The sequence below is a fragment of the Poecilia mexicana genome, unplaced genomic scaffold, assembly GCF_051168715.1.
Source record: "Poecilia mexicana isolate PSO_F unplaced genomic scaffold, ASM5116871v1 scaffold_9, whole genome shotgun sequence".
In the NCBI taxonomy this organism is placed as follows: domain Eukaryota; kingdom Metazoa; phylum Chordata; class Actinopteri; order Cyprinodontiformes; family Poeciliidae; genus Poecilia; species Poecilia mexicana.
The window spans coordinates 9,753,358-9,778,512 of NW_028263378.1; the positions used below are offsets into that span (position 1 = coordinate 9,753,358).

A 25,155-nucleotide genomic window follows, 5' to 3' on the forward strand; every position below is an offset into this window, starting at 1 on the left:
ACATCTTAGAAAAGCAGATGTGGAGCCTCCTGCACCACCAACAAGAATGCAGCACTTTTCCAGTAGCCATTGTAGAGCTGACCAAATGTGCTGGAGCTCAGCTTGGGTTGCTACGAAACAAGCTACATTCTGGAGGTTTTTGAAACAACTCATTTTCCAGACACCATAAAACATCAACTTACTTTGAATTTGGCAATTCACAGGCATTCGCTTGGAAGATCTACTTTCTGAAAGACAAGCTTGCACACTCAGTATAAACCCAGCTGCTCTGTGAAGTCCTGAAAGGTTTGATGGAAAACTTTCGAGAGCAAAAAACGTCATGAAGATGAAAGAACACATCAGACAACCAGGGAGAAAGAACTGGAGATTTCTAAAGCATCTTTAGGTTATTATGCTGCATAATGTTTAAAACATGCAGGACAGCTATATAATAAAGTATATTCTTTATTTTTAATAACTACTGCAGTCTGTAAAATTACATATGTGCTCCTAATCACGAAAACGTGTTCCTGTTCCAACAAATATGAATGAAATTTGCTCATTTTCTTTTTTTTAAACTTTACTTTTAACTGTAAACTTACCACAAAATATACAAAACATCCAATAGAAATACCTTTGTTGATAAGAAAAAGTAAATTATTATATGAAAAATAAGGATGAGAAGCATATAGTTTAAAAACTTTTATGCTAAAAAGATTAAAACCAGGAGGCACAGAGTGGAGGAAGGTTAGATAAATGTTTGTAAACAGACCAGCAGAAATATGTATTTATGTTGGAGAACAAATCTGTGAGAACTGGGTCACCTCACTTGTTCCTGACATGTTTGCACTTGTATTTCTGAAAGTAGGTCTTCCAAGCAGCTTCTCATAAGCAAATGCCTGCGGATTTAATTTATTATAGTTTTGGTTCTTCACTCCACTTGCCAGCATGTGATGCAACACTTGAACGACACGCAGCTCGATCCCTGAAGTGCTGTAAATCTCCTGTGTTTAGTTTCAGGAATTTTATAATTTCACTTCCAAGTTTATGAAACACAAGCTGCTTTCTCCTCTTGGCAAAGAGGAAGTCCGAGTCTTAAAGGACAACAGTCACATGAGCGAAACAGGGAACTCCAAGTAATGCTTGAATGCTGAGTAGACCCAACAAAGTTATGCTTGCACACTTATTCACACCACAGAGACCAAAAGAGGAAGGTGGAGGAAGAGGAACCAGATGTTGGCATTAATGGCCCCCCAGCTTTAGGAAACTGTAAGCTGGACTGTTGGATACCTGCAGCCCAGCGTCGTTTGCAGCAGGGTGGTGATGCCGACGCAGAAGAAGATGGTCCCGATGAGCTGACTGGTGGCCCACTGATCGAAGCCGACGCACATGGCCTCTGCAAGAAGGAACGGGACGGCGATGGTCCCGCTGAAACACGTCAGGTAGTGCTGGGAAAAAAAAAAAAAAAGACGTCAGTCACAAGATCATCAGTTAAAGCTGCAGTAACTTTAATAAAAAACATATTTACATATTTGTTAAAATTATCACCGTGTTGTGACATAAGACAGATAATCTGTGAAAAACAAAATTGTGCTCCTCTGCCACCAATCCGAGCCAGGAGGAGGGTCTTAACGCTGTCAGTCATGCTCATGTACATGCTGCTTACACCCTCCACTTTTCTCTGAGCTACAGTGTTTTCCAGTCAGCAGGGCTTGCTGCAAATGCTCAAGCTAGTTAGCTTAGCCGTCAATGACGGCAGATAAACCACTTTCCTGGAACTATAAGTTGTTTGTTTTGCATTAGCACATTTAACAGCACATACATGAGCATGACTGACAGCGTTAAGACCTCCTTCCGGCTCTGATTGGTTGCAGGAGTGGGTAATAAATAGTTACATTTACTACATTACTGGGAAACAAAGTACTTTTAGAAGAAGTTTTATTGCAACATATTTAGTTTTACTTAAGTAATATAATAGAGGGACAAATTTCTTTTTATTCAAGTTATATGATCTGCCAATGGAACAAGTACATTTTTATCAAAGTTAATGAATTCTTGACTTAAAACAAGTCTCTATCTTGCTAAAAGTTACTAAGTTTTGTCTTATTTCAAGTGCAATAAGATATTTTCACTAGAAATTAGACCAAAAATACTTGTGCAACCACTTTGTAAGATTGTGTTTTTGCAGTGTGCTGAGCCATTTTGAGAGAAGAAGATGCAGTAAACACTGTACCCTGTATTAAAAAAAATTCAATATAAAACTTAAGTATTCTGCTTAAAATGTGTTTTGTAGTTTTTTTTTGTTGGATGCCATCACTTTAAACAATTAAATCAAATATTATAATCAGTAATTTACTTTTTCCAGTATTTTTACTGAATATCTTTTTATTCTGACTCGAGTAATTTCTTGGATGGCTACTTTTTACTTTTACTTGAGTCAAAACATGTTGAAGTTGTGCAACTCTTACTTTGGCAAGAGTTTTTGCTTCTCCATCCATCTCTGCTGAGACATGCGCGCACGTGTGTGTGTGTGTGTGTGTGTGTGTGTGTGTGTGTGTGTGTGTGTGTGTGTGTGTGTGTGTGTGTAACTGACACTTTGAGGGTTTCTGAAAAGCCATTATATATTCAAACTTGTGCAACCACTTCTTGTTTTAAAAGTCACTCCTGTTGAGTATGTAGTTGCTCTTCTGACCAGAACTGTATAATTAAATAAAATAATTTCTAGAAAAGAATTAGCTAAAACCAGTAACACATCTCTTATAAAAACATTCATGTCTTTACCAGAACATAGCTGGACTAATCAAGCCACACCTGCGTGATTAATTTGACGTGTGTGTTGGGCACACTCAGCTCTTACCCCTGACATTTAACTAGAAGATTATTAGCCTGAAGCTAAATGCTTTGGAGCTGGATGGAACATGCCCAGGAAACATTTACAGTTTGCATTCCTCAAAACTTTTCAACCCAATTAGTCACTAGATGTAAAACAAAAGAAAAAGCTGCTGATAGTCCAAGTCTCTTAAAATGCCATAAATCTGGGTGCAAAACATTGTTTCTATACAGTTACAAACTCATTATAGACACAGACTGATCACCATTTATCAAACATCGCAAACCGAGGAAAACAATCATCAAATGATTTGTGTAACTGGAGTCAAACTTATCTAAATGTCTAAATGTTGAAAGTTTCATATATTTATCTTGCTCTGCTGTGGCCTAGCCCAGGATACTGTTCTAAATTATTTTTTTTAATCTTGGCAAAATAAAGGTTAAATGAAAAGAAAATATGAAAAACTAAGAGCGAGGTACAGATGCATTTTTTGCTGGTGACAGAAAAACAAAAACAAGGATGAGATATTGTTGTTAACGCTTCAATCCGCTATTTTAGACACAAAATCCGTTTATTTAAACAGTAGTTTAGGACTTATTCCATGCGTGTATGTTTGGTAAATATAATTACTGTGTGGTCTTTGTAGGGCTTTGCACCCACGTCATTTGTACATTTGTGAGGTTTAGGTCATCCACCTCACAGATTTGAGGCATAAAGGGGAGATGACGCATGACAAAATGTCCCATGTCAGACAAAACGACGCTGAGGTCGCTCTGTGGGAACATTAACGTGATGTCTGATGGGAACAAATCCTATTTTTGAGTCAGGCTGCATGGTTACGTGCCAAGTGATGGGAGGAAAAACACTGAACACACGGAGGACATAAACGTGTAGGTGGTGTTATTCTTTCTTATTTAATCCGGCTTTACGTGCAGATTTACCTGTAAGCCTAAGAACACACACAGGTACCAGGGCGGGGTGTCTTCAATGGTATAGATCATGTCCATCCTCCTCGCATCCATGCTGTCTGTGCTGTCGAGTGTCTCTGAAATCGAGCTCTATGAATACAATGAGAGGGGAAGGGAAAAAAACAGCATGAATATCTTTGACCTGCTTAAATCAAAGTAGCTTTAGAAAGAGAGACAATAATGTGTTCTAGTTGGGTACATAAAAAAATAAACTTTGATGGGCATGTCTGAACAGTTTGGACAAAAGAGAAGATTTCAACATGAAAAGACGACAAAAGTAGACAGAAACTGTGGGAAAACAAAACCTTTTAGTCTGTCAAAGAAAAAATGCACAGTCATGATGACACAGGAAAAAAACCCTGTCATGGTAACATGAGTCGACCTTTTCTTCAGCAGAAGTGCTCATCTGTATCTTATTACATGTGGAAAAAAAGAACAATTCAATTGTGTTTTTCGAAACTTATTTTTTTGTTTACAACTTTGTTAGAAGAGTAAAAGATAGTCAAATCGTACACCTCCTTTAGATTTGAATAAGAAATGCCTCATGCAAATGTGGTAGTAAGCTAAAAAAACATGTCTGCTCATCACTGGTTTTCAGTGCCTTGCAAAAGGATGAAACTTTCACATCGTCACGAGAGACAATGTGAAAGAGTTATAAAGCCACGTCGCACAAGTAAGACTTCACCGTTCACACAAAAGTAAAACTGGACAAACTCTCAACCAACTTTCATATTTAACAATTTCATCATCAGAATCAAGCAATAATTTTAAATAAAATTAAATTTATATAGCACAAATAAATATCTCAATGCATTAAAAACTTACTTACTTGTAAATATTTTTGATTTTTCACTTAAAACTCTAAAATAAAATTATTTAAAGTATGGCTACATGAATCAATCACCCTGAGCCTGACAATAGGTGCCTAATCCTAAATTATATCAAGTTTATTTTCTGTAATCTGTAATAGTGATTTTAAAAATTATTTTACTCTGTAATTAAAAAAATTAAACGGCACAACACTTTTGAATACCATATTAAGACACTATAAATGAACATGACTAAAAAAGGGCTTATAAAGTTACTGGATCACAAAGTTCAGGAGTAATCAGTTCTATGATATTATCAACATAAAACTTAACATTCCCTATGGTGTTAAAGTTTTGGGTTGCATAACAAAAACAAAAGCATAATTTCAGATTTTCAAAGTCCCGATGCTTATTATTGTTAAAGCGAGAGCAGACCAATGTGGTGAGTCGTACTGCCATCTTAAAATCAGTTTGTGTAATAATGGCATCACAAAGCGGTTTCCCAGTTCAGTTTTAATCTCCCTGATAAGAAGCTGACAGTTTACTGCATCCTCTCTCTGCAGCAGAATATACCCAGCTCCTTCACAATAAAAGCTTTCACCCAACAAAACCAGCCTCTGAAACCAGAAAGTCGGCTATAAATCTGGTGGTTAAACGACGTTTCTTTCCAGAGAAGTTCAATAGAAAGAGGACTGCTGACTGCATTACCATGGTGTCATCATGTGACAGTCTTGTGATTACATCTGTGTTCGTTTTTTTCCCCCTCCGACAGACATTACTTGTGTCGTATTTCCCTTTCATGTTTTTATTTTCAGTGACCTTCTCTGCTGCTTGACTATCCTTGGTGTAGATCGCCATCAGCTCGGTGTTCTCCGTGTCCTGATCTCCGGTGGCTCCACCAACTCCGTTTACCACAACCTAAAACACACAAAATTAAGATGGTCCAGGTTTTTATTTACCAGTCTGACATCTTCTCCGATTTGGTTCACAACCAGAACTAATCATCTTCAGAGAAAGATATAAAATGACTAAGTATATTATATTGAATCTCCTCCAGAAACTCCATCTAATGACCAGAAAACAACATTTTAGTGGGTTTTTATGTTTCTGTTGTCAGCAACAATGGCTGTAGGCAGTGGTGAAGGCTGGAATGTTGTTTAACTGGCAAAGTGGGAGCCTGACCTTCAGGCTCAGGATCGTTTTCACCATTTTAAAATAAAGACCAAATGCCAATCACGTCCGTAACTGAAAATGCCTCACCACTGGATTTACACAGAAACACACAGGAAGGCTGCGTTACTGAAACAAACGAACAGCCGGGGCTCCAACACAGCCTTCATGGTAAATCACTGATTTCTCCAGACGTCTCAGTTATTTAACCGTTATTAAACTTAAATAGAGTTTAATAAATTTATGATGGATGTACTTATGGAAGGATGGACAGATGGATGTACAGATGAATGTTCAGGAATGAATTCATTGAACTCTGTTCTGAGCTGAATGAATTCAGGAATGAGTTCAGTGAACTGAATTCCCTCCTCAATTTAGTTCAGTGAACTGAATTCAGGTCACTGAATTTAGTTCACTGACCATAAAGCCTTTCCTTAAATTCAGTTTATTTACCGGAATAGGATAAAAATCGGCTCCATGTTTGGCCTCCTCTTCATATTTTCCGCCCTCGCTGCTGCTGTCCATCGATTTGGCGGTGGTGTTCTTTCCCACTCCCATCTTTTCTTCGTCGATGTCTTCTTCCTCCTCCTCTGCCTCAGTCCCTCCTGTATCTCTCTGCTCTGGTGTGAACACTGCAGACGGATCCCTCAGTCCAATATCATCATCATCATCATCATCAAGGAGTTCCTCTCCTGGTGCCAAACGACAAACGAAACCAGATAACCATCAATATTCTGATCAGCATAACAAAACCTCATGTTCTAATTAAACAGAGGACCATCAGAGGCTTCAAGGTTATACGTCTTGATCTATTAGTATTCGTTTTATGATGGGGAAGAAAGGAGTGAACCTCCCAGTTATGTTTTTAAAAATGGCTAAATTTGCCTCTTTGTTTCACATCAGGTCCTTTCAGTTCTGTTTTTGGCATCTGTAGGCGTTTCTGGTTGCAGCAGAAAATAAAAAATATCACTCTGAAGACTTGGGAAGGCGATTAGCTGAGAACTGAAAGGTTTTCCTTCAGGATCTAACCTCTGCAACAAGTCATGTTCAGATCAGAAGCATAAACTGAGAGTCAGTCATCCAATCAGGATAAACATGAATCCAAAGACGCCATTTTGAATTTAAACCTTCATTTACGTTTTATTGTTTTGAATCATCAACAGCGGAAATATAAAAAGAGTCATCTTTGGATGAGTCATTGATCATTTAAAAGTCATATATATCAGGGTTGCATAAAGTCTGGCCCGAGGGCCATTTGCAGGCCCGGGACTGATTTTCTGTGGCCCCAAGCTGCAATTCAAGAATGGGACTAATTTGACCCATAGCAAAGGTGGTTAACAGAAATTATTTTTATTTAGGAGCAAAAATGTATATTTTAATAACCAGCCCTTTTGTATTTTCTTTCATTTTATAAATATGACCACACCTGTACTGCCACCTTCACTGTGAAGCAGACCTTAATCTGCATTTAATCAATTTATTCAGCTCGACCAAATACACAGCAGCTGTTTTCAGAGAGAAACTGACCCAAATCCAGTTCTCTGCTGAGAATGGACTCTATTTTTGTACTTTTTTTTTCTCCAAATGAGTCAAAAAATAAGCCAACTGGATGCAATCATGCAAAACTCCTCTTCACTCCGCAACATTAGCTGTGTTTCCATTAACCATATAATTGAGCAAATTGAAATTACAAAATTAAATTTGCTTAATGGAAACACGCAAAAGTTCGAAAAACATTTTTCCAACTATCAGAGTTACTGTATTTAGCAAAACTGCAAATGGAAACACTTTTTTTTACATCACACGAGTCACATGACCAACAGCCGGATGTAACTACTGGGGGAAAAGACAAAGACAGGAAGTGGCAGGAAATGATGGCGGACATGTTTTTTAATGATCGCGTGAACAAACTTATTCATGTGTGATTTTAATTATATTTATTTAATGGAAACACCACAGTCATAAAATTGTGTTTTTGAGAATAGAGTGTACGCACATTTGTAATGGAAATGTATTAATTTCCTTCAAAAAATTTTTATTTTGTTTTACGAAAATATTGTATGCTTCCTTTATTGTTGAACAGGGAAAAAAATATACATATATATTTTTGTGTTGGCTTTTAAAATAGTTGTAGATTTTGGTCCAGGTGACAAAAAGCCGGGATTATTAATGTGATCGGATGTGAAACTGACTCCTCTTGCCATCAGAGTCTGGCACGGAAATGAATAAAAAAATTAAAAAAATGTGAAGCATGGGGGAAAAAATGACAGAACAGGAAGAAGAGAGTATTCAAAACAGAGATGATATAAAAATAAAACAGGTACAAAAGCAGGAAGAAAGCTTTCAGCTTTCATCAGTCACATGATGGTTGTGTCTAATTCTCGGTTTCTTTGTAAAACACGACCTTGACAGATGTTCCTCTGGTTCAGTCCCTGTTATCTTCCCTAATAATGAGAACAAATGCATCACTTGGTTCCTTTCATTGAGTCTATGAACAGAGAAAGGCTATGCAACCCTTTCAATCCAAAGAGACGTTTTTCCAGAAAACTGCAACAATGCTTAAACACAGAGTTCCTTTAAGTTGCCTTTGATTATTGGTAACTGGAAAATTGATTAACGTATTTCATGTATTTTCTTGATGATGGCATTTGACAAAATGTTTTGCTTAAAATTAATGACCGTTATGGTCAGTGAACTATGCATTAACTAAACTGAAAAAAAAAGTGTTAAAGTTGTTTTTAATCTGTTGATTTGCATGATGCCAGTGTAATTAGTCATTTAAAAGATCATTTTATTTCAAGTGATTGATTCTAGGAATGATGCTGAACCAGCAAGCTGGTCTCCATAAGTCAATAAATAACTGTGTGAAAAGACTCATGCGTTTCACATTAGTAACTAAAAAATCCTTATGGAACAACAACTTCGTCAGAGTTTAAATGGGAATGTTTTTAAAGAGCGGTATTTGTGTTGCTGTGCCATGCAGTCATAGCCATACAGTTAACTATAGAGGAATCCAAAAAGTACGCAAGAAAGATGCGCAGTCACATAACGCCAGCTATGTTTGTATTATGGTAAAAAATAATAAAAATAAACTCACTTCTACCCAATTCATTTAGCAACATTTAACGTGAAACACTTTCAACATGTTATGCTGAACAAGAAGTGATATTATTCTGTCCATCACTGGGTCATGGTGACATATTCAACTCAAAAATAGACAGCAGAAATGTCTAAACTTCCTCTGAAGCGTTAAGGCAGAATGTTGGGCTAGATGTCAGAAAGGGCTGTGCTTTAACAGGGCCCCACTATCTGGAGGGACCAAAGGTTATTATATTTATTATTTTTTAATGCATGCTTTGCAAAAAAACAAAACAAAAAAAACTTTATATAAAAGTCATAGGTCCAAACTTGGTGAGTTGTATTGATATGAGATTTTTATGAAACAATATTCAAGTATTTGTAAACTTAAGTTAGTTGATTTCTTTGGAAACAGGAGACGTATTAAACCTTTCAATCCATTCCTGTTATTTAAGTATAATTTGCTTTAATAAAATAATGTTTCTTTAGAGGATAGGGCACCAAAACTGACTCCAGTCCAGGGGCCCAGTCTTGTAAATACGCCCCTGCCTTTATATTCTAATAAAAGCAGAAAGAAAACCAGTAATTTCGACTTCAATCATATTTTACTAAAAGAGAAGCATGCAAGTTTTCTAACAACTTGAATCTGTCAAAAATGACACTGCATCCTTAATTTATCTGCTCATTTCCTGCCAGTATTTTCTATCAAGAACAGAAATGTACAAATACTAAAATACACTTCTCCTATCCCTTCAGCCCTAAAATTATATAATTTCCTTTAATGTATTCGTCCTCATTTTTCCTAAATCTGCCTTTTTGAGAGCCGTTTCCTGTCGTAAATTAAAGTTCTGGAGCCCCACACCCTCCCCAGCCACTGTCACTGCTTGCAGTGTAAGATGTTGGGACAGGTGTAATACCTAGTTGACACATCCCATCACTCCTGTCAAGCTGGGCGGCTGGGAGCATCTGTGTGGGAGGAGCAAGAGAAAGGAGAAGCAGGAGGAAGTCAAAGGAGGGAGGAGAGCAACGAGAAGAAGAGGTGGGGGGAGGCACAGAGGAGAAACACACAGGGGTCGAGGATAAAGAGGAAGAGGAGGTGAGACAAAAGTTAATTTGACAGAAAGCATTTAATCACAAACAACACGTATTAGTGTGACTAATGTGCTGATGATAAGGTTGTATGGCAGAATAATCCCTCCACATTGAAACAAGTTGCAGGATTATGCATGTAGGCAGAGCTTTTAAAAAGAGTAACAGCAGAGGTCAGAGGTCAAGATTTACAAAAAACCTGAGATGGTGTAATTTCTTTAGCTGAAGTGAAAAAACATTAAACAACAGCTCAGCTTTTTCAAAAGTCATTTTAGCTTTCATACAGATGAAAACATGAAACCTGATCCGTTATTTAATACCAATTAGGCCTCGTTAATGCTAAAAATATATCCTCCAACCAGAAATCCAATTCATAAAAAGACATTAAGTCAGACCAAACTTCTCTTGTTTTTGATCAACTGGAATCATTAAAATTATTTCCATTTGGTTAGTGCCACAATGACGGAACATGTCAGATTTATTTACTTTACGTATTTGGTGGCATTGCCTTTGGATTGTATGACTTGGGTCAAATCTTCCAGGTTTTCTTCCACAGGTTTCTCAACTGTTTGCTGGAGTTCTGGCCCATTCCTCCAGACAGAACCAGTGTAACTGTCAGGTTTGTAGGTCACCTCACTCACTCTTTGTCAGATCTGCCCACAACTTCTCCGGGGCATTGATATCTGGACTTTGTGACGGCCAAACATCGACTCTGTTGACAAAGCCACTCTGTAACCACTTCAGCCACTTCATTTACAGTGGAGCTTTAACTTCCTTATGGCCAAACGGTTCCACTTTAGTTTCATCAGACCACAGGACATGTCTTCTTAAATAAAGATATTTCCCTGTGTCCATTACCAAGCTAAATTCTGGCATTTTAATGCAATTACTTCCTCTTCACTGAGCGCCCTTTTGGCCATGTTGGTAAACAACAAGTTTCACCCTGGACAATGTCTCTGTCTTTCCAGCTTCAGGAGAATCTTTGGCTTTTGTTCTGGTGTCAATCTACACATTTCGGATCAAAACCAGTTCTTCTCTGGGACACAAACCCGTCTCCTTCCTAGTATTATGGTTGGAGATTACCATCAAGTCTATGCTTGCTTATAATAATTTGAACAGATTAATGCAGCACCTTCAAGTATCTAAATTTTTTTCTTCCCTTCTTTCAGGCCACACCTGAAACGTGGTGCAATACCTGCATCAGTGCCTCCATTTAACTCAAACATGTCAGAATGTTGGCCGTGTTCTAGACCAATTTTGGTTGTAAGCAACTGGTACACTGTTAACTGTGTTAATTAGTCTGCTGCCTTTAATTTGTACCTCAATTTAAAGCATAAATGAACATGCAGCATTTCACAAAGCCACGACGCGACGATGTGGGCTCATTACTTAAAGACACATCAATCTTCTGTATGTAAACCTCTGACTCAGAATACATTGACAAATAAGTCTCATTTTCTCATTATTGTGGCATTTAGCAAATAGAAATAATTTGGGAAATTTTAGCTAAACTTAAAGAGAATGTATTTGGTATTCAGTGTATGTAAACTTCTTGTTTCAACTGTAAGATGATGCAGTTTTTCAACCAACATGAACTCACAGACTGTTGTCAGTGTATAAAACTTCCCTAGTTTTATATAAAAAATGAACATGTGCAGTGCATGTGCATATTTATGAGTAGGCTGGCAAAACTGTTTTAAAACAGCATTTCATTCTTGCATAATTTGAGAAATTAAATGCCTTTATTATTATTACTGAATTTCTTAAATTAAATTACTAAAAACAAACATTACGTTGGCATGCATCTTAACTGCTAGTATTCAACTTCAAGTCAGGGGAAAATACAGATATTTAATTTGGAGGTTAAAGATCTTCCAGTCACATTCAAGCTTGTGAATGTTTTGCAGCACGTTGTGAAAACCGAGCAAACCACTGATCTCAGTGGTTTCCAGCCTGAAGCCAACCCAGCACTGTGCGTAAGCTGTGTGATGTGTAGTCTGACATGAAGTATCCCAGCAGCCTCTGGGTGACTTAAGGTCTGATGAGGCATGCCAAACTCCAGAAGAGCCACACTACTGTAGCATGAAATCCTCAAATGCTCCGGCTCCTCAGTCGCCCAAGAGACTAATCCCCCTGCAGCCCAACTCATCTGCGCTTGGTGTCTGGGAGTCCAGACCCAACAAAGCATCATAACCAACACAAGTAAAGAAAAAAAGAATGGAGAAATGGAGCGAGACAAAGACGGGAAACTGGTTATGCAACGCAAGAGAAATCTAGTTTTAAAAATCTAACTTCTCTTGTTATGTAAAGTGTGATGGAAAGGAGGAGGGATATTCGTGTAGGAGAGCATTCTGACGAAATAAGTTATGAGAGAGAAGAAATAAGAAGAGAAATCACTTCTTTTTATTTTATTTTAACTCACTCCAGAAGAGGAAGGCTGTTCAAGGCTCTACAGCCTGATAAGGCGGAGGAAGGAGCAGAGGTATGTGGGAATATTAGGCTAAGAAAAAAAATAATTGACTACAAGAATAAAAAGTCATAATACTAAGAGAATAAAGACAAAGTTGCAAGAATAAAGTCATATGATGAGAAGTCGTATGAGAATAGAGGAGTGTTGTTATGAGAATTCACTCATGATAAAGTTCTAATAATACCAGAATAAAGTTCTAATAATACAAGTAGACAAAAAACCTTACGAGAAGTCATAACAATACGAGAATAAAGTCATAGTACAATGAGAATAAAGCAAAAATACAAGAACTTATAATTTTACCAGATTTAAGTTGGAATATTAGGAGAGTGAAGTCGTAACTTGAAAACCTGTTCTCCTAGTAAAGCATGTCTGCTTGTTGCTGTCTCGTCATTTATTTAGATAGTTTGGCCTGCCTTGCAGAGTTCATAGTGTACTATATTTCATTTTCTGTTAAGTGTGAGCAGAGGTTTAAAATACCAAAGGAGGAAGAGTCAGTCCAATGACCGCAGATGAACATTTACATTTTGTTGAGCAGAAATGCAGTAATTATTAGTTTACTTTAACATTTTTCTAATAAATTAAAAAGGTTCCTTTTTGAATTGTCATCAAATTGGGACACCTATTTAATTGACTTAGAGAAAACATAGTAAAGAAATGGCGACTATCCATAAAGTTTTGATCTGTACTGATTAAAGAAAAAAAAATGCTGCAATATAGTAAAAGCTTTAAGGATAGTATGTACAAAACATACAGCAATAAAAGCTTCCAAGCGGAAATATCTGAAGGTAAAATTACCGAAATTAACATCCCTGAAAAGTAATTTTAGTCATTTTAATGTCCCAATAAGCATTTCAAGGTTACCCTATAAAAGTAAAAGCTGTTTTCCTGGTTTAGTATTAACACTAAAAGCTTTTTCTGATAAACGGTCACATTGTGAAACATTTATTTGGGTGAATTTAGAAGATTTCCACTCTGACATACCTCATTATTTAGGTATGATGAGTTATGTCAAAGGTTTCGCAGTCACAACATTTTTATGAATTTGTGTTATGTTGTTCTGGTGTCCTCAACTTTAACCACCAAATACACTTTCAATGTCAGCTGAGACATTGTGAAATCATTTTTCCCCAAGAAAAGGAACATAGCACTCCTTGAAAAAGACGCATCTATGTCAAAAGCTATACATGAAGAGTCACTCGAAGCGAGGGTGGCAGGTGACGTGTGAGGAGTTTTTATTTCACCACAGCAGGGAGAGAGAAATGTAAAGCAGGAGGAAGGTCATGTTTACAGAGACTGGCTTCTTTGCCAGTGGAGCAGAGGTAACCGGAGATAAAAGGGTAGCAGCAGATGTTCCAGGAGCGAAGGAATGAGAAGAAGTCATACAGAATGTGATTACATGCATAACAAGACGACAAAACCTGACTATAATCCATTCCCATCTAGTTCCATAAGGGGTCAAGTTAGAAAACCCAAGCTAATGAAGAAACTGAACATTTTTGTAAAAGCTTTAGGTGTAAGGTGCATTCACATCAGCCCTGTTTTGTCGTCTTCAATTTAACTCTACTTTGTGTAGAAAGTCCGGTTCGTTTAGGGGGATGTGAACGCACAAACTGATGTGGACCAAAAAAAGTGAACTCTGCTCTGGCTACAAACCTCGGTCTCAGTTCAGTTGAAGTGAACTTTGGTGCGGTTCGAATGTATATCTGAATGCAAGCGGACCAGAGACCGCTCCAAAAGCAGGAAGCGGACTATACCCCACGGCATTCTGGGTAAATAAGACCAGAACAATGCGCACATCTAATGTTAGCAGGGTCATGATCTTTTATCAATCACAAAAGAAATATCTTGCAACCACTAAAATCTGATGCGACTCCAATTTGGTTTATATTTTATGAAGAAGGTTTTGGTTTGTCAACCTGGAGAACAGGATTTTCCAAAGGGTTTGATTTGTTTGGCACAGTGCCGTGTGAAAGCAAACTGCACCAGCTGGAAACGTAAGGTACTTTTTCCAGCATCACAAATAAAAAGTGTGCAACAATTTGCCATAAAGATATATATTTTTTATTTGTTTAAAAAAATGCTAAAATTTAGAAACACCTAATTGACTCATCTTTCCAATGATTACAAAGAAATGTCTGGCATCTTCTTATTTCAGCAACATTACCTGCAATAAATTGCCTAGAGCTTTCTAAGGCCTGAATGACTAGTAAAGGAAATAAGACCTACAATCCTGCTTTCTGCTGATTTGAATGCTTTGACCTAAACCACCCGTATAAATTTCCTAACATTCAAATGTTTTTAAATTCAATGCAAACCTCTAGATAAACCCAAACTCCGGTGGCATTAGGGAGTGGCAACTTGACTCAAGATAACAAGTTTGGTTAACACACTAATATCAAGATGTATTTATTTATGGGAGCTTCTGTTATATTCAGAGTGTTACTTATGTTACTTCCATATTTATTGTCAATAATGCTTAGAAATGCTGATATTTTCAAAAGTAAAACTGATCAGCTGATGCTTTGAGGTTGAAAATGTATCCGAAATGCTGAGCTAAAATAACCATTTCTGTTTTTTTATGGACATCATCATGCACATGCTGTGCTGACTTTACAAGAAGCATTTTATTTAATGACACACTAGCTGTCTGTGGAAAGCCGAGCCATTCTTAATCCGGTACACAAGTTACAAGACCCAGCCACATGTGTAAATGCCGAGTCATTTAACCGCTTAATGGAAAAAATAAAAGTCACTTAAACATACGATGGCCGTCCTGTTCTGGTTTTATAACTCAAGCACGTGTGCATGTGTTGCGTCATTGCTCTAGTTTTGTAACTTTAATATGTTGTAAAAGGACTTCAGTAACAGAATGTGCATTTTAAAAGAGGCAAACATTGTTTTGGCAGCAGCTACTATGCAATAAACACCCTTACAAATTTATCCTAGGAGACAACAAAGTATATTCTATAATTAATTTAAAACCAATAAATTAAAGAAATTAAGTCTGATGGGACTCCAAGGCAGACCAGTTATGTCCAGGAATAAATGATTTAAGGAATAAATGATTTAATTTGATGAAAAGCAAAGAAAATGTTACAAATTAACAATGACAATTAATTGTAATTTTCCTCATATTTTTTCCATCATCAGTGTTGCTATTTTAGAGCAGTATATTTTGGCTACTAATATCTCCATTAGGTGTTGGCATAAAAAAGGCAAAGACAATCCAATTGGCCAAAAGCAATATTAGCATGAAGAGTTTTAATGCATGGCATTTGGAATCAAAGTCTGCAAAACATTGCATGAAAGCAGGTCTTTGAGATTGGGATTCAAATTGGTGCAGTTCCAATTTAAAATTAATCCAAAGTAATCTCATCAAAAAGATTTAAACTTAATTGCATATTAAGTTTAAGTTTGCATATTCAATTAGAGCCTAGTCACAGTATAATGGTGCTTGGTCATCAACTTGGCACCAGTCCCTTCTTCTTACAAAAAAAAAAAAAACAGCTTTTTCTGATGATAAATCAAACGTGGTTGGAAAAAAAATAAATAAAAAAATCGTAGGATGATGAATTAGTGTAAAAATGGTTTTAAAGAGGAGCAACTTAAATAAAAAATGACTTTCAACACTTAGAGAAGCTTTATTTTTAATTAAACCAGTAAAAGTGTTGATATGTTCAAAGTTTTTCTCCATCTGCTACGTAGAGCAGCATGTTGGCTCACACAGGTTGGCGTCAGCAGCAGATGAATGGGAGTAATTTCTCACCTTTGTTCTCAGACAACTTTTACCGTGACTGTACTCCTTGATAGGCTGCTAAACCCCCCAGCATCTCCAGCGCTGTCTTTTCCATTAAGCCCAGCAGGGATCTAAATTCAAGGTATTCGTTGTTGCTTTAAGTTGGTGAAATCCTTTAAGCCAACGTGAGATCAGACTCACTGCAGCTCAGTCAGGCAACCAGTTTCATTTGTTTGGAAAGTAACAGCAGAAAGGCCTTTCATTCAATCTACATTTGCTTTCCCTGCATCATAGGAGACGCACTGTAGTTTTTATAGCAAATAAAGTTATGAAACTGCAAAAAGTGGGTCATAGTATAAAATGCTTCAATTGTACTATGTTGCAACACTTTCAAGAGCTAAAAACAGCTTGTGTCCTGGCACACAAAGCTATAAAACTGGGTTAGCGCTCTGCAATAATCAGCCTGAGATCTCTAAAAATAATGGATTAGATTTGTGCTAAAGGTCTACACTGGCTCATTTTTGTCATTCAAAATCAATGAGCCATAAGCTACATTATCAAATAAACTAATACCTTTTTTTTTTTCCTCAAGACATAAAAAAACCCAAGAGGGAACATTTATTAAATATCATAACCTTTGCAGAAAATAGCCCAGATCACACTGCAGCCATGCAGAACATCAGATTTCATAGTAGATAAACTTCAAGATGAAAATAATTCTATTAAAATATTTACCAATAACTAATTCACTAACAGCAGCAGAATGGGGTCTGTTTTGATTGGCCTTGACTACTGACATTGATATGAGCGTATAAAACAGTATTTTATGGTGGCCCAGAAGGGTCAACAAAATGCAAAAGCCACAGCAGAAGTGATGCTAAAACTAAATTAGAAATTATGCCACAACTACTAGCATAACTTCCACTTTAGCACGCATTTAGTTTTAGTCCAACATCTTCTGTCGCATTTTGTTGGCCCTTCTGGGCCACCATAGTATTTGAATGCCTACCGTTTTATACACTTTTTCTTTGATAAGACTAGCAAAAGTAATATATAATTTATGCAGTCAAATTCAGTACAAAATTTTAACTTTAATTCAAAAATGCAAACTGATAAAAGGTAAAAGTAACTACATTTAATCTTAATAAGCATATTTATAAGCACCTATAATACAGCAAAATATTATTAGTAATTACTCCCAGAGGACATTTAATCAGAGTGTCACAGCCTTTATCTAACTATACCAGCACTGACACTGAAGAAACATCATGTGACGAACACGCCACCGAAATACTGAAAACATCAATACTCTGCATGGAGGCTATGTCAACAGTTGCCACATGTTGGCTCCAAAAGGGATTGCTGCAAAGCCAACGACTGGAAACTATCAATTGGCTTAACAAAATCCACTGAATTTCCCAGTTTTATATTATAATTTGGATTAAACTGGAGTATGTAGGCAAGAATAAGCCTCGGGTTCAACCATTTCTTTTTTGTAAGTTACTGGTTTGTAAAATAGTATTTTATTTTGCATTCTTGTTTTGTAATGTTGTAAATTTACTAAAATAAAATTAATCACAATCTAATTTAACTGTATGATGGACTCTACTGGACTAAAATAGAGTAAAATAAACTGAATTTGGATAAACAAATCTTACATCATTTGATTTTTTTTGTTGTTTAACAACAATGTAAACAGAAACATTAAAAATAATTTTGAATTGCCCTGCTCTACCCATCTACCTATTAATAAAAATAAAGGTTTGCGGTCAGGAATAAACATGTATGAGGTCTTCACTGAAATCAAACTGGCTTTAAATAAATGGCTAAAGTATATTTATTATTTAAAAGAAACTACTGTAGCTAAATCAGTAAAATAAAGCTTCTCAATCTGTTGTGTGAGTCAGAAGATGACTCACACTGGGATACACTGACCGAAACTCACAGCCGATTTGAACTGTGGTGTCACGGAGATATTTCAGACTGAAACCAGGGAAAACCCCAAAGGAGATGTTTTCTTCGTGACATGAGGTGTGGTGGTGCAATAAGGGACAGGGCAGATAACAACAAATGAGGTGTTAAAGATGAGATAAAAACAACACTATCAAAAAGTGAAAACTATCAGTGGGTGAAGTTGCTCAAAAAGCTCAATGATACCAGAATTAGCAAAGCAGAATCAAAACCTAAAGCTGAAACTGCCTTCCTGATGAATAACATCTTTCAAAAAAAGTAAAAGATTTACAGAAAATATTAAACTATTCCAAACTTTACTTTTTAATCACTCCAGTCCTTAAGTTAAAGGCCAGAAGATTCTGGAAGCAGAAACCTATTTGTAACCTTTTGCGTTACTATAGGCTCCATAGTTTTACTACATTAGTAAATTCAAGTATTTTTCCATTTGATTTGAACAAATTGCCGACACCTACTGATGGAAAATGAAATTATTTGGAAGATAAAGTCATACTTGACATTAGCTTGAAAAATAGGTATCATAGGTGCAAAACCTTTTATTCAGGGTACGGAATCAGAAACGGTTCACGTGATCTGCTTCTCGTTCACAGACAGAGCAAGTCAATTAGTAACCCTCTTGGCATGCTGCTACCGGTTCATTCATCATCTGTCAGCCTGCTGATTAAATCTTGATAACTTCGATACAAAGTAGGCCACTGCTTTGCTCCAGTTCCTTTTACAACATCAAATGACCTCATTTTGTAAAATGTCAGACGTGCTGAAGGTTTAGAGGAAATGTTTCTGAGCCAAAAACTGAGCAAACATAACTGAACTCAGGGGCATCAGCCTCCGATTGCTATATCTCCCCATTTTGTAATCCACATTTAAACATCGACTTATAAAAGATATGCCATGGTTTTGTCTTCAACTGAAGGCTCCCACATACTTTATCCAAAGCCGAACAGTCGACACGTTCCTCAAAAAGTATTCAAGTCTCCTACGGATACAAACTGGATATTGGACGTAGCTGAAATGGCAACGTTGCTGTCTAAGTCCATAAAATACAGCAACAAACTTCTGACCAATCATGCAACACTTTGCACAGAGCTCATAGTCCGACCCGGGCCTGGTGTCGAGTTCGGCACTTCTGCGAACAAAAGGACGTGATTTTTGTTAAGAATCTTCGTCAATGAGTCAATTTCAGCAAGTCCAAAAAATAAACAATTCTGACTCTGCTCCGTCCTGTTCGTAACCATCCCAGTGAACATTTAGTAGCAAATATGACTAAATATGTATACTATCCTACATCAAGATTAAAACACGGGTGTCTAAAATGACCAGCGGTTTTTTATTATTCCACCGATAAAAGTAGACACGGTTCATTCAAAAAAGGAACCATGTTCAATTACAAGTTATTGGCATTTTATTGCTTTATTTGGTTTAGTTTTAGTCATTTCTTTCAATAAATTAATTCATAAATTAGTGCTTTGCTTTTCTATTTAATCTTATTTAAAAAGCATATTGTTTTCCGGGTGAAATCTTTAAATTTGTCTTTATTCAACACCATTTCTAGTATTCCCCAACAGAAATATTAGTTTTTTTCTGCACACATTTACCTCTGAACAGAATAAAATTAGTCGACTGAAACTGTCATTAAGCTATCATTTGTGATTTCTAGCATTTTCTAATATGCTAATTCTGTATTCTTTATAAACAGCGAAATGTTTGAGTGGATATGAAATACAGCTACTAGCTTGTGTTGGCAAAACCGTTTGGTTTAAATGTGATCTACACCTAGACTAAATATATCTGTTTAAACCAGGGCTAATGGACTTAACACCGACTTGCGTCTAAATGAGGTCAGCGAATACCCTCAACATTGAAATTAAGTTTGCTGGATTTTGGCGCTTCCATTCACCAAATCTAGATCAAGGCCTCGTTAACAAAACGATTCAAGACAGGGAAAAATAATTCAAAGTCTCCCTCAGATGGACTGTTTGTAAATCCAGGATATGTCCAATATGTGTGGTCAGCAATCCCTGTAATTTTACTTTGATTTATTGGAAGTTGGAACAAACACAACTGTAAACATAAAAACTGTTTTTTTTTCTTTCAGCCGCATTTCCAGATAGATTGGTTTGTTGGTTAGGACATGTGAGAATCTGTCAAATAAATGCCTGAGGCTGTTTCAGTCACATTAACACACATAGAAATCATCACCTTCCAAAAATAATGCCTTTTATTGTGTGGCAAAAGGGATTTTGGCAGAAAAGAAAAGAAAAATAAATTTTGGCAAAAAAAATGACCATTTAGTTTGATGACTGTAGTTCCCATACTTGTCACTACTTGATAAGGAGAAGCTTGAAAAAACCTCAGCGATGGCAAAAGTAATCAAAGAGTGAGTGAGTAACTTGATGTCGTGAACCTATCGTAGCTGACTCGATAGGTTCAGTCAGCTACTGACTGAACCTAGTCAGTAGCTGACTCGATAGGTTCAGTCAGCTACTGACTGAACCTAGTCAGTAGCTGACTCGATAGGTTCAGTCAGCTACTGACTAGGTAGTCAGTAGCTGAACTGACTACCTAGTCAGTTCAGCTGACTAGGTAGTCAGCTGAGCTAACCTCACTGAGGTTAGCTGCTCAACCTCAGTGAGAGGTTGAGCAGCTAAAATTGTTCCTCTGCCTACAGCCCCCAGAAGGCTGTGCGGTTCTGGAAGTTTGAGCAAGATTTGACTGAAGGTTTTCGTGACATATTTTCTTTAATAAAATGTGAAAAACATTAGATTCTTTGTTTTGAATTCTTTAAAAGCATTTTAAGACCTTGTAAAATCATTCAGTGGTCTGTTGAACCATTGTTGTATTTATGAAACCAGAACAAAGTCTTCCTTGGCTATTGATTTTAATCACTCTAATTACTAGAGGTGTGCCGATCGATCGGTCACCGATCACAATCGGGCCGATTTTCGTGAAAAAGTGCATGATCGGTGATCATTGGCTCTTGTTGCCGATACCTTTCATCTCATTTCGCAGCCTGCCTGTGCAGCTGGTCTCCTCTTTCCTTCACTCTGCGCAAACGCGCAGCAACAAATCCTAAGCGATGTGGAACTATAACGCACTGAGTGAATGGGGAAGTTTGCCTGTTGCGGCGGAAAACTGAAGCACGTGGGGTGAAGCAGGTCAAAATGCATCAACACAAGGAAGCTAATACGACATAAAAACAGTGCCATACTTGACGGAGTTTGGCTACATCGAGGCTCACTGCAGTAAAAAAGACATACGGAGGATCAGACAGCAGGTAAAGCAGCGCACAGCTACAAACACTCACCCGGATTAGCATGACGGTCAGAAAGCTAAACAAATAACCCGCAAAATTATTTAAGTCTTCGAGCTGCGATGTAAGGCGCTGGTTCTGCTCTCGCTGTTGAACCGCTGCTATGCTACAGGTAGTAATATTTCACAGACAGAGCTTCGCTTCTGCTCCACCTGGTAGTGACTGTCACACCGAACCTGTTTAAAGCTGCAGCATCTAACCTAAAAAAATAAATTTTACATACATTTTAAAACTTTTGCTGTCCTAACATGAGACAGATAATCTCTGAAAAAATAATCGATCTCCTCCCTGTTCTGCATAATTACTCCGCTCAGTCAGAAACAGCCAATCAGAACTAGCAGTAATCAGCTAGCCACCTTGCTATCAGGAAGTTTTCATTCAGTAAATCTGGATTGTTTATTGTATGGAACCTGTTTTTGCCTTTGAATGTTAAGTTTTATACTTGAATTTTTTTTGGCAATGTTGAGAGGTTTTATTTTGGCTCTTTGCGTTATTTAGCCTGTTTTGTTTAGTTTTCTTCTTGAAAAAAGTTATTAAAAACAAGTTTTTGTCTGGTGAATTCATGGTTCCTTTTTCCACATAATGTAACAGGTAGTGTTTATGATAAAAAAAAAAAAAAAAATAATAATAATAATAATAATGTGATCGGTATCGGTGAATCGGCCCTCATGGGTGATCGGTATCGGTATCGGCAGGAAAAAACCTGATCGGCACATCCCTACTAATTACACACTTTTTGGTTTAATAAATATAGTTAAAATGAAAACAGTGAAACTCAGAATAAATTTTAAAAAGTGAGATATGGAAAAGAAAACTAATTTCAAAGGGCCATAAGTATGTACAAAAAGATAAAATAAATTAGATTTTTTGGGGATTTGCCCTGCCAAATCAAGAGAGAATTGCCCAATTCTGATTTCTAGCTTTCATTAGCTAGTTTAAGATGAACTAGGTAATAAAAAAAATAGAGGTTTATCATTAATGCAGGAATGGTAAGAAAAAAACATGGCTTTAATAATGCTGTCTTGAAGCAAACTACTGTTAAAGCTGCACAGTTAAATATATTAAATAGGTTAATCCACACTGTTTTCATTATGCAAGAATCGTATGGTGTGTTTTGCTGCCTTTTCAATGTTTAATCCCCATTTTACATAATTACTTCCATCACTCAGCAGAACCAAGAGCTCAAAAAACCCTAAATCTACAGTATTACTGGGAAAATTTAAACAGATTATCAACAAAAAACATAAAAATGAGAACATAGTTCAGAGTTAAGGTGTGCTACTTCATCAGGAGCAACATGTTGTAATATTACACCTGCGCACGCACGCACACACACACACCTTCATTGTACAGTGTGAAGGCAGGGCCTGACCCAGTGGTACAGTGTAATCTTAGTCACATGCTGCCAACAGAAAACGGGATCAAGAATCCATTTCTGTGACCCAGTTCACCTTAACCTGGCCTGTAAGCCTGTCATCTGCTTACTCAGACTCAATGAAAAGATCTGAAGTAAACATATGCTAAAGATGATAGGACAATGGAAGTTCATAATGCTTTTTCCATTCACATCCAGGTAAAACTATGCATGTGTATAAATTTCTTATTTGAGTAATAAAATAAGAGTTATGTAAATTGGAATCATATTGCTTTCTTTTGTGGAGATACCCCATTAGAGTGTTGGATTATTAGATACACAGGGTTTTCCCCAGGGTATTATAAGCCTGGCGGGCCACCAGGCTTCACTTGTGCCCCCACCAGGCAGCTTTAGCATTGCTTATTTTTATTTAAGTTGTTGTTGTTGTTTTTTTTATATTTTAAATTATTTAAGATTTTATAGTTGGTGTTCAGATATTAATCGTCCAATTCCAAAGTGATATTTTCAATTTTAAACATATTTTAATTCAAAAACACGGCGGGCCAAGACAAAACACGGCGACTGCCAAGCACCCCAACCACCGGGCTTAGCAAGTTTTCTTGGGGAAACCTTGATACATAATGCCACATGGGAAAACATAGGAAAATGTCTTGTTATAAGTAAAATAATCTGGCAATGGAACTAGTACTTTTTAAAAATCAATATATTTTGCTGAAAAGTTAGTTTCTTGCAAGAAAATAAAGACTATTTTTAGATCAACGTCAAATCCCACGCTAGAGTGAGTACACTTGCTAACAAATGGATCTTCTGACCTTTGGCTTTGGTTCAAGTATAACTTTGTTAAATGGCCAAAGTTTATTTATCCTGGAAGAAGTCCAGACCTAACACTCATCTTCACTGCAATGACAGCACTGGCCACACGTATGCATGTGAATAGTCAGAGTTAAACATTTGTGGTCTTGTTAAAAATAACTCAAAGCCAGAATGTCAGGACAGCTGTAACATAAAGCACAGAATGCCAAACAACTAGTTTCATCCTCAAATGTTTAAAAAAATCTCTCTCCAGCACAGAAAAATGTTAAAAATACATAAGAATTTATAAAATGTTCCAACATGTGCTAATCATGGTAATGCATTTGAAAGAAAGCATTTTTTATACACTCCATTGTAGCAGGAACTAACAAACATTTACAAGATTATCATTTCTAACTGACCATGGACTGAATACAGCTGTGACAGAATAACATTACCATGGCCTTCCTATATCTTATCATGGTTTAATGACCCTGAACACAAAGGGAAAAAGCAGGAAGTTCACTTGATGTACATTATAAACACACGCAGTTACTTCACACACACCACATTGGTAATGTCTTCAGGAAGCCGTCATGAATAAAAAAAACAATACAGCCTAATGGTTTGGTAAGCTTTTAAGGTCATATAATAGTCATGCTGGTTTTCCACATCTTCCTTATCAAAATAATATCAGAAAAATAATTTTATGTGTTTACTTAGCTTTGAAAGACTGTTTTAAATAAATAGAGTCAAAATAAAGTGGTCGGTATCTTAAAACCTTGAAGAATCCATAAAACATACAGATAAGCCACAGTTCCGAGGTGAAATACACCTCCAGGATCAGTTATTGTGAAAAACAGAGGAAAGCTAAAGAGAAAATGGATTCTATTTACTGATAAAGATTTAAACTGCCTCCACGGCTAAAGGAATCATCGTTTATTCAGAGAAAATTGGTTGGGATAGTTAATTATGCTGGAATCGGCCCAGACAAATGAAAGCTTCCTTTTCTTCACAAAGGACAGCTGATATTTTCTGAAGTTATCAGTGTTAGTTCTCTTATGTTTACTTGGAAGATGGCATAATGCGCAACTTTGTAGGCAACTTAATAAATACTCAGGCCGCTGTAATGGTTATTGATGCGAATCCCCAGTGGCGGCTGATTTTATTAACTTAAAAGCAGCTCAAAATGAAAATGCTGATACACACTGGATACAAAGCTATGCAAGTGATTATCATCTAGACTTTGACAAGAGTAGGTTACATTTGTGTTGGTTTGTCAGCCAGACACTTTCTGTGATACTGCATTAATGTTATGCTGCCTGTGGCTGCATCAGTCGCCCTCATTAGCTGAGGCTTATCAGTCCATCAAGAAATGTTTTATTTTTTTGACTGTTATATTTGTGCAACAGCATAAAAGATGGGGTGTTATAGAGCGTTTCCAGTTCAAAAAATCATTTGGAAATGATCCCGTCTAATTTCTTGTATCAACTTGGAGTTTTATTCTGTAGATATGAACAGTTTCAGTTTGAGATGCTTTAGACCCATCAAACAAATGGTAGCTTTCCATCGCTC

General features: G+C 36.8%; 1 protein-coding gene across 3 annotated transcripts in view; it reads right to left on the reverse strand.

The window, feature by feature from the left end:
• slc23a2 (solute carrier family 23 member 2) overlaps positions 1–25,155 on the reverse strand; it is a 43,167-nt gene that overhangs the window by 15,460 nt on the left and 2,552 nt on the right. For 2 of the 3 annotated variants that reach the window (XM_014967597.2, XM_014967596.2), the window contains exons 2-6: positions 9,752–9,800; positions 6,210–6,448; positions 5,406–5,504; positions 3,751–3,867; positions 1,270–1,427 (exon numbers count right to left, since the gene is read on the reverse strand). In XM_014967597.2, the coding sequence (XP_014823083.2) occupies positions 1,270–1,427; positions 3,751–3,867; positions 5,406–5,504; positions 6,210–6,448; positions 9,752–9,800 (662 nt within the window). The remainder of the gene's footprint in view (positions 1–1,269; positions 1,428–3,750; positions 3,868–5,405; positions 5,505–6,209; positions 6,449–9,751; positions 9,801–25,155) is intronic. The other variant, XM_014967598.2, reaches the window with a different exon arrangement.